Here is a 10,034-nt window from a genome sequence, read left to right as displayed (position 1 = left end):
TGAGATGCCATTCTCTGTGGCTGAGTTCCCACAACTCTTCAAGATTGCGTGGATTCTTCTGACAAACTCTTCTCTTTAGTTCTGTCCACATTTGCTCGATGATATTTAAGTGAGGGCTCTGAACTGACCAATCTTTCAAAATGGTGACACCATCAGCCAAACTCTGTTGTGTCATATGCGATTTGTATCATGGAGCTCTGTCATGCTGAAAAATCTTGCCTTCGACCAAGTCTGGTATCAAACTGTCTTTCAGTAACTGAAAGTATTTGGCACTATTCAAGTTACCATCAGTTTCAACCAACTATCTTGAACCATCACTTTTCATGTATCCCCAAAGCATCAGAATCTTACCCCACACCAAACTTCACTGTTTGCGTCGTGTAACATAGGACGTTTCACTTTCTAATAAGTGGGGACTTGTCAGAAAGCCTCCAGGAAAGTGAAGTGATACATTTTACATGAAAAAAAATAGTAAAATCCGGGAGTAAGAGCCTGATGACACCTTGGGCATGTTTCTCGTTCTATGGCGTCAGGCCAACCAAAGTGTTGGAAGTAAATTTGGCTGATGGAAACTGAAAAAGCCTGTCATATATATATATGTGTGTGTATGTTCCTGTATTTGATGTTCTCCACCACTGTTTGACAACCGGTGTTGGTGTGTTTACATGCCCCTAACTTAGAAGTTCAGCAAAAGAGACTGATAGAATAAGTACCAGGCTTTAAAAAAATAAGTACTGGGGTCAATTCATTTGACTAAAAGTTTTTCAAGGCAGTACCCCAGCATGGCAGCAGCCTAATGACTGAAAACAAATAAAAGATATATATATGTATATATATATACACAGCCTCATCTGGCACCTGTGTTGGTGGCACATAAAAAACACCATCCGAGCGTGGCCGTCTGCCAGCATCGTCTGGCACCTGTGTCGGTGGCACATAAAAAACACCATCCGAGCGTGGCCGTTTGCCAGCCTCGTCTGGCACCTGTGTCAGTGGCACATAAAATCACCCACTACACTCTCGGAGTGGTTGGCGTTAGGAAGGGCATCCAGCTGTAGAAACACTGCCAGATCTGACTGGCCTGGTGCAGCCTTCGGGCTCCCCAGACCCCAGTTGAACCGTCCAACCCATGCTAGCATGGAAAGCGGACGTTAAACGATGATGATGATGATGATGATGTGGAGGCGCAATGGCCCAGTGGTTAGGGCAGCGGACTCGCGGTCATAGGATCGCAGTTTCGATTCCCAGACCGGGCGTTGTGAGTGTTTATTGAGCGAAAACACCTAAAAGCTCCACGAGGCTCCGGCAGGAGGTGGTGATCCCTGCTGTGCTCTTTCACCACTCTTTCTTCTGTTGGCCTGCTCGCTTAGCCAGCAGGGTGGCGCCATTTGAAGGCTAAAACTATGTGAACGCATTGTGACCAGCAATGTGTAAAACATCTGATGGTCTGGTCGGTCACGTGATCACATGATATATATACACATACATATATGTATATATATTATAATCCAGTATGTAGTTGATGTTGTTGTATTGATGTGAGCTACACATTAGAGTTTAAAATTCTGGAAATATTGTTTATAGAGTTTTCATATAACAAAACAAGAAGTTAGAAAATGCTTTTGGTATTATTTATTCACCATTATACATGTTTCATTTGCTACAGACAGAAAAGCAAACAATAATGATGATGACGATGATGATGATCCTTTCTATTAAAGGCCACAAGGCCTGAAATCTTGGGGGAGGTAACTAATCACTTATATTGACCGCAGTGACTCATTGGTACTTATTTTATTGACCCCAAAAGGATGAAAGGCAAAGTCGACCCCAGCAGCATTTGAACTCAGAATATAAAGTTGGATGAAATGCCTATTTCTTTATTACCCACAAGGGGCTAAGCATAGAAGAGACAAACAAGGACAGACATAGGTATTAAGTCAATTACATCGACCCCCAGTGCGTTACTGGTACTTAATTTATCGACCCCGAAAGGATGAAAGGCAAATACCGTTAAGCATTTTACCTGGTACATCAACAATTCTACCAGCTCGTTGCTTTGATGATGATGATGATGATAATAATGATGATGATAATAATAATAATAATAATTATAATAATAATAATAATAATAATATTAATAATAATAATAATGATGATGATGATGATGATGATGATGATGATGATGATGATGATAATAATGATAATAATAATAATAATAAAAATATGGAACCTGAAGACTAAAACAATACCTGTTGTCATAGGTGCCCTCGGAATGATAGCAAAAGGAGCTGATTGCTAACTAGCTCAGATACCAGGAAACCCAAATGGCAGAAATTCATGTATGTATGTATGTAAGTATTCTCATGCATATAGTTGCATATCTAGACATGCTCACATATATTTATTTAAATGATAAACTTCTGGAAAGTTTTACAGAATTTTTACAGATCCAGTGATGGATTGGATCTATAATCTTCGAATTATCTTTCTGATTTCTGGTTTTGAGAAGCATAATTTCTCAAGATTGGTATTTAGGCAGTGTGTTAGACATCTCAGGGTCCCAATAATTCCAGCTATAAATCTGAACTTGTAATCTGGATAGAATGGCGCAGGAGTGGCTGTGTGGTAAGTAGTTTGTCTACCAACCACATGGTTCCGGGTTCAGTCCCACTGCGTAGCACCTTGGGCAAGTGTCTTCTACTATAGCCTCGGGCCAACCAAAGCCTTGTGAGTGGATTTGGCAGGCGGAAAACTGAAAGAAGCCCGTCGTATATATGTATATATATATATATATGTGTGTGTGTATGTGTGTGTGTTTGTGTGTCTGTGTTTGTCCCTCTAGCATTGCTTGACAACCGATGCTGGTGTGTTTATGTCCCCGTTACTTAGCGGTTCGGCAAAAGAGACCGATAGAATAAGTACTGGGCTTACAAAAGAATAAGTCCCGGGGTTGAGTTGCTCGATTAAATGCGGTGCTCCAGCATGGCCGCAGTCAAATGACTGAAACAAGTAAAAGAGTAACTGCAGATTTCTCAATAGTTCAGCCTAAGTATTCTCTTGTATGTATGTATGTATGTATGTATGTATGTATGTATGTATGTATGTATGTATGTATGTATGCATGCATGCATGCATGCAATATGTCTCGGGTGTGTTCTTTTGCAAGACGATAAAACGTGATAGCAGACGAGAGAGAAAAGAAAAAGAGATGAAAGTTATAGAAGAGGGGAGGAGGGATAGAAACGTAAAAGGATATAATAGCGAGTAGAGGGAAGAGATAGGTGAGAAAGTGACGGGCGGGGAGAGAAAGAGAAGAAATAGTGACGTACATGAAGTGTGGGCGGAGTCAACAACAGGAAAAAGAGTGTGACAATAACGAAAGGGGGAGAGGAGGAGGAGAGTCCGTAAACCACCTGTAGGATGTGATGGTGGAGGAAGAAGGAAGACGGGAACCGGTTAGAGAAAGGCAGTTACAGCATGAAGAATAATGAGAAGAAGGGATAATAGAGAGAGAGAGAGGGGGGGAGGGATATTGGACAAGTTTTGTTTTTAATATGATGTAGATAGACAGATAGATAGAGAGAGAGGGGCGAGAAACGGAGAGAATGAACGAGCGAGAGCGTGAGAGAGGGAGTGTGCGAATGTGACAGATTGATTGTGTTTGTGTGTGCGTGTGAGAGAGAGAGAGAGAAGAGTGAGTGAGGGAGATATGTTGTCGGTTTCTTGTCGTCGACATTGATGATTTTCCTTTTTTTTTTTTTTGGTGTGTGACAAAGGGGATTCACGAAGAAAAAAAAATACAGCAAAAAATCAACGAAAGACGGGACGGACACGAGTACAAAGACACAGCGCCAGAACACACTAAGGAAGAGCGTATTTTTAAACCCACACATAGCTTTAGTCATACATACATACATCCACACACACCTTGACATAAACGTACACGTACAATAGACATGTACTTACGTAAGAAGTAAAACGAAAAGTACACCGGGTTTAAAATACGGAAAACCTCTATACAAAGCTTTTACACACACACAAACAAATACGTGTGTTTGTTAGAGCTATAGTTTGCCTTCGTGTGTAAACGTAAAAAGTACATCACATCGCCCTTAACAAACATTAAGAAAAACGTCAAGTTGAGGGACGGTGGTACGGACGCGAAACCTCAGACAATGGAAAAGAAAAGAGAACAAGAGAGATTAATTGATAGATAGATAGATGAATAGATAGATAGAGTTTTCAGTGCCAAGCAAACTTTTTTTCATCTCCAAAAACGTTTCACCATCCATTGCTTTAACAGTCGCCATAAAAAGCATCACCTTTGTTACCCTCACCATCGTTGTCTTATTCATTCTCCTAGGTGTGTCCGACAAAAGCAATGAAATAGTTTCTGCGAGAGCGACCGAAAGAAAACAAAAACCCAAACTAACAAGGAACCTCCTCTTCTCTCTTTGGAGGGCCGAACAACCGCGAAAGATCTATGTGATCCTCCCTCAAAGAAACAAAGGACCAAAGCGATCTTGAAAAGCACCAAAATCACTCTTAAACTGCAACGGAGCAAGGGATCCTTCTTTTTCTCTCTCCTCCACACCATTAGAAAGCGATGAAATGAAACTAGCAAGACAAGTAAAGTTCAGGACATTCAGAAAGGACACTACGCTGTACTAAACAGCTGAACCAACAACTAAATATTACCAAGTTATTGGTCCAACATCAGCGCGGGTTTCTATCTTCAAATCCCCCTGTATTTTATTTATTTATCAATCTGTTGTTTTTTTTTTTTATTTTATCCTCGTACTTTCTTGTTATTTTGTTTCATTTCCTTCTATTTGATTATTTTCTTTCCCCTTTGACCTCATAAAGTAGTAGGAGGAAAAAAAAACAAAAAAACAAAAACTGCATCTTTATTTATTCACGTTCATCTGTCCGTGGGCTTTATCGTCATCTGACTGGCATCGTTATCAATGGGTCCTGTTGATAGCCAGCAAACGGAGTCAACCGAGACGCCTTCAGAGAAACCACCCATTGATGAATCCACTACAGTCAACACAATCCCTTCTAAGACATCGGTTTCTTCGAATCAGGAATCCGCCGGCTTCTGTAGTGACTGTGTGCTCAAATGTTACCTGTTCACTGCCAACACACGGCTTGCCATTCTGAACGCTATTGAGGCGAACTTCTACAAGTGAGTGCCTAACTTACAATTTATTAATTATTATTTTACTATAACTTGATCCCCCCCCCCGCTTTTGTTTCATCTCAGGTCTCGATCCCCATCAAGTAAATTTCTAAAATAAAATGAAAAAGTATAATTAATAAAAAAATTCCTTTATTTAAAAACATTAATTCCTTTGTTCTTTTGTATCCGACTTTGCCTTTCATCCTTTCGGGGTCGATAAATTAAGTACCAGTTACGCAATGGGGTCGATGTAATCGACTTAATCCGTTTGTCTGTCCTTGTTTGTCCCCTCTGTGTTTAGCCCCTTGTGGGTAGTAAAGAAATATAATTAATAAATATTTAAAGAAATTTACTGAAAATATTTGACGAAATTGATAAAGAACAATAAAAGTTGGAATATTTAATGTGAAATATTTGGTGAAAACTAATTATTGTTGTATCGATAATTGGGTGGAAATTAGTTAAATTACCCACTATCTTCTTGATTCTGTTTGTTAAATAATTCAGTACCCTTAATGCTTAAAATTATTCCGAGTGTTTATCGATCTATTGGATAGCCACACAGACCTTTCCCACTGGGGTTCAATATTGCGCACTTTACCGACCTTTGCTTTTAATGAACTCAGTCACCACGGTTAATTTCCCAACTCTTCCGGTCTTCTTTTGTATAATATATAAATGAAAATACATAATAAAACAAGTAAAGGGTGTTACAGCCATGCCTCCCTAACCTCACCTCTTTTTTACTTTTCTTTTTCTCGGTTCTTATTATATCTAGAACTGTTTTGTTCAATGTGGTCTTTTTTCTCATTTGTGACAACAGGGATGGGTTTGGCTGCTCTCTCTGGCAGATCAATCGTCTACTTAAAAACACCCACGTCGTATTTCTTGTAGCTGTTGTTATTTTGTTTAGCCCTGATCAGACAAATCGATCGTCAAAGACGTTCCAACCATAACCAACACTGATGATTATTTCATGTTCAGAAATACTACATTCTATATCAAGCACTAGATTTATTCAGTGTTTACTGCTTTTATTTTTTGATGATGTAGGGTGTTATTTGAAGGATATTTGGTTCCTACTTTAGGCAGGCAATGACCACATAGAGCAATGATTGGTTATTAGACTGACGGGGGACTCCCAGACAAAATTTTTACTGCTCCACAGATAAATCAGTAATTTTTTTAGTATTTGATCTGTCTCCAAACTCTGATCAGCAGACTTTTGGAACGTCAAGGAGTTGGACGGATGTTTCCTTCTGGGAAATAATTTTTTGTTCAAAACATTTAATATTTTAACATCTCCTCCCACCCACCTATTCCTTGCACTTTCCCCAGCAATCTTTTATTACGCCTCCTCTCTACTGCTTATTTAATTAAACATTCATAAAATCGTTTATTTTAATTGTTTTTTTCATATTTCATTACTCTTACTCTTTTACTTGTTTCAGTCACGGGGACGTAAACACACCAGCATCGGTTGTCAAGCAATGCTGGGGGGACAAACACAGACACACAAACACACACACACACATACATATATATATATATATATATATATATATATATACACACATATATACGACAGGCTTCTTTCAGTTTCTGTCTACCAAATCCACTCACAAGGCATTGGTCGGCCCGGGCTATAGCAGAAGACACTTGCCCGAGGTGCCACGCAGTGGGACTGAACCCAGAACCATGTGGTTGGTTAGCAAGCTACTTACCACACAGCCACTCCTGCGCCTAGGTGACATATTTTTGGTGTTTAACTTGTTTAATTAACTGTTCCACATGAAAACAATAAAGATGCTGCTCAGGTTAGGAAAGATGAGCCTTATGCGATGTTATTACAAGACTGCAAAGATGCTGGTTGGAGCACATGCAGCACTCTTTCCTATAGGAATTGGATATAGAGGTTTTATTGGGACCTGGCCAAGACAGTGGCTACCATCAGTTGGCACCGATCATCATCAAGCAAATGTCATCTTGAAAGAAATCCAGGCAATTGTTGAGAGAGAGCCAGTCATTGAATATGGCTAGAAAGGAATGATGAAACCTGGATGGAGAGAGATTATGTGTGAGTGTGAGGATGGTACCTGTTTGCTTGTTATATGGGCAAGCCAGACTTGCCTGACTCCACAATTTGAGTGGTGGTCATGATCCTGAAGTGGCCTTAAGCTTGCTTCCCAACTGCTTGTCTCTGGTTCAAGTACCCTTGATTCGGATCTTTTCCTTTTGAACGGCAGACAATTTCTAGTTAACTAAGCACTTTAAAACTTCGTATACTGGTGGAATGTGTCAAAATAACACATTTTTTTCTCTTGGCTTTCTTGAGAAAATTGTAATTTGTTTGTTTAATGTAGTTTAATTTTTCGAATTTTAACCAATCCTATGCTCTCTTTTGAGCTAAAATCATTTGCTGCGTCTAAAACTGAGACAACATCCTGTAACTAACTCTAAACCTTCCTCCTAACCCTAACCCTAAATTTTTTTTTCTTAATTGTTAAATTAATTTAATTGTTACACATGTAAAAAAACTAAAGCAATGGAATTAAATTAATTTAACAATTAAGAAAAAAAAATTTAGGGTTAGGGGGGAGGTTTAGGGTTAGTTACAGGATGTTGTCTCAGTTTTAGACGCAGCAAATGATTTTAGTTGAATAGAGGTAATCGATTGGTTAAAATTGCCGAAATGCTCGGATTTTCAGACGAAATATCTTACAAACTATAGAATTTTCTCAATAAAACCAAGAGAAAATGATGTTTTATAAACACATTCTACCAGTATACGAAGTTTAAAAGTGCTTAGTTAACTAGAAATTGTGTTGACATCTGCCGTTGAAAAGGAAAAGATCCCTTGATTCACTTTTGATCAATATGTCATCCAAGTATGGGACCGCGAACTCACAATCTGCTAGCATAGTATCCATCACTTGCTGAAATACTGCTGGTGCAACCTTTACCCCAAATGACAGTCTTTTGAAACTGTACAGACCTTTATGAGTATTGATTGTTTATACTTTAGCACATTCTTCATCTTCCAGTAATTGGAGGTAGGCCTCTGACAAATCCAGCTTGGAAAAATTTCCCCACCATTGCACTTAGCAAATATTTCTTCTGGGTTTGGAAGCGGATAATTGTAATTTTTTAGACAATCATTAAGACCAGTTGAGGAGTCCGCACATACTCTTACCTCGTTCTTCTTTTCTATATATACCGTAGGAGCCGCCCACTCAGAGTAGTTTTCTTTTTCAATTACCTCCATGTCTTCCAATCTTTTTAATTCCATCTCAACTTGATTTAACTCCGCAAAAGGTACATTCCTTTTCGGTTTGAACACCGGCACCACCTTTTATTTCAACTCAAACTTTACTTTAATTTTTTTACACATATAGGCGCAGGAGTGGCTGTGTGGTAAGTAGCTTGCAAACCAACCACATGGTTCCGGGTTCAGTCGCACTGCGTGACATCTTGGGCAAGTGTCTTCTGCTATAGCCTCGGGCCGACCAAAGCCTTGTGAGTGGATTTGGTAGACGGAAACTGAAAGAAGCCTGTCGTATATATGTATATATATATGTATGTGTGTGTGTATGTTTGTGTGTCTGTGTTTGTCCCTCTAGCATTGCTTGACAACCAATGCTGGTGTGTTTACATCCCCGTCACTTAGCGGTTCGGCAAAAGAGACCGATAGAATAAGTTCCGGGGTCGATTTGCTCGACTAAAGGCGGTACTCCAGCATAGCCGCAATCAAATGACTGAAACAAGTAAAAGAGTATACCGAGCTCTTTTGAAAGAATATCAGGGTATATCTTTTTCAATTTTAATTTCATTTTTTCTGATGCTTTCTCTGACACGAACTGTGACGCATTCACCTTGTTACATAATGTATTCAGTGATAGATCCCGCAGGTCGAATCCTTCCATTAAATCTGTCCTGAACAGATTCATTGTATTCTTAGATACCATTAATTTACATTTCTGCATCCTGTTTTTAAGTTTTATTTCTGGTGAAATTTCGCCCAAGAATTGAACTCTTTCCCCTGACACACCATGGGCTATCCTAGTAGTTTTTTTATACAATGGCTGCCTATCTTACTCCATGTTGCTGTATACATATCATCATATATACACAGCTCAAGAATTGAACTCTTTCTCCTGACACACCATAGGCTATCCTAGTAGTTTTTTTATACAATGGCTTGCCTATCTTACTGCATGTTGCTGTATATATATCATCATATATACACAAAATATCATCGCACATACTTATATTTACACTTATGCACATACATATGCATAAATGCATTGATCAGTATTCACATAGGTATAAACATTTCTGTGTACATATATAACATACATACTCACACTCTCACACACGCACATATATATTTATAGATATTCACATGGAAACACACACACAGATACATACACACACACACACAGATACATACACACACACACACATATACATATAAACACATGCATACAAATGTACACATACATGCACACACGTAAATATGTTTACAATTTTTATCAGCCATTACCTCTAAGAAGAAAGTGATATAGATCCTTTTAGATCAGTTAAATTTAATTAATAATTACTGCCTGAATAATAACTAACAATCAACTAGATTACATGAACCTTTCAGAAAACCTGATTCAAATTTAAGCTATATTAACTTCTAAAGCAATCATCCCAAAGCAATTAAAAATGCATTAGCTTCTAACATTAGTAAAAGACTAGCCTATTTATCTTCTAATGAAGAAATATTTAATAGACATACAAACCTCTATGATATAGCTCTAGCAAATGCTGGATATAGAGATAAAATAAAATACAGTCAACCTAA

At 38.5% G+C, this 10,034-nt stretch overlaps 1 protein-coding gene across 2 annotated transcripts in view; it reads left to right on the top strand.

Moving 5' to 3' along the window:
* The window catches only part of LOC115223540 (patched domain-containing protein 3), a 47,527-nt gene that overhangs the window by 1,597 nt on the left and 35,896 nt on the right, over nt 1–10,034 (top strand). Inside the window, exon 2 of one of the 2 annotated variants that reach the window (XM_029794173.2) lies at nt 4,367–5,191. In XM_029794173.2, the coding sequence (XP_029650033.1) occupies nt 4,971–5,191 (221 nt within the window). In that variant the 5' untranslated portion in view covers nt 4,367–4,970. Of the gene's footprint in view, nt 1–3,693; nt 5,192–10,034 lie in introns of those variants that run through there. The other variant, XM_036512671.1, reaches the window with a different exon arrangement.

The sequence above is a fragment of the Octopus sinensis genome, linkage group LG23 (assembly GCF_006345805.1).
Source record: "Octopus sinensis linkage group LG23, ASM634580v1, whole genome shotgun sequence".
Lineage (NCBI taxonomy): Eukaryota > Metazoa > Mollusca > Cephalopoda > Octopoda > Octopodidae > Octopus > Octopus sinensis.
This window is presented reverse-complemented; position numbering and strand designations above follow the sequence as displayed.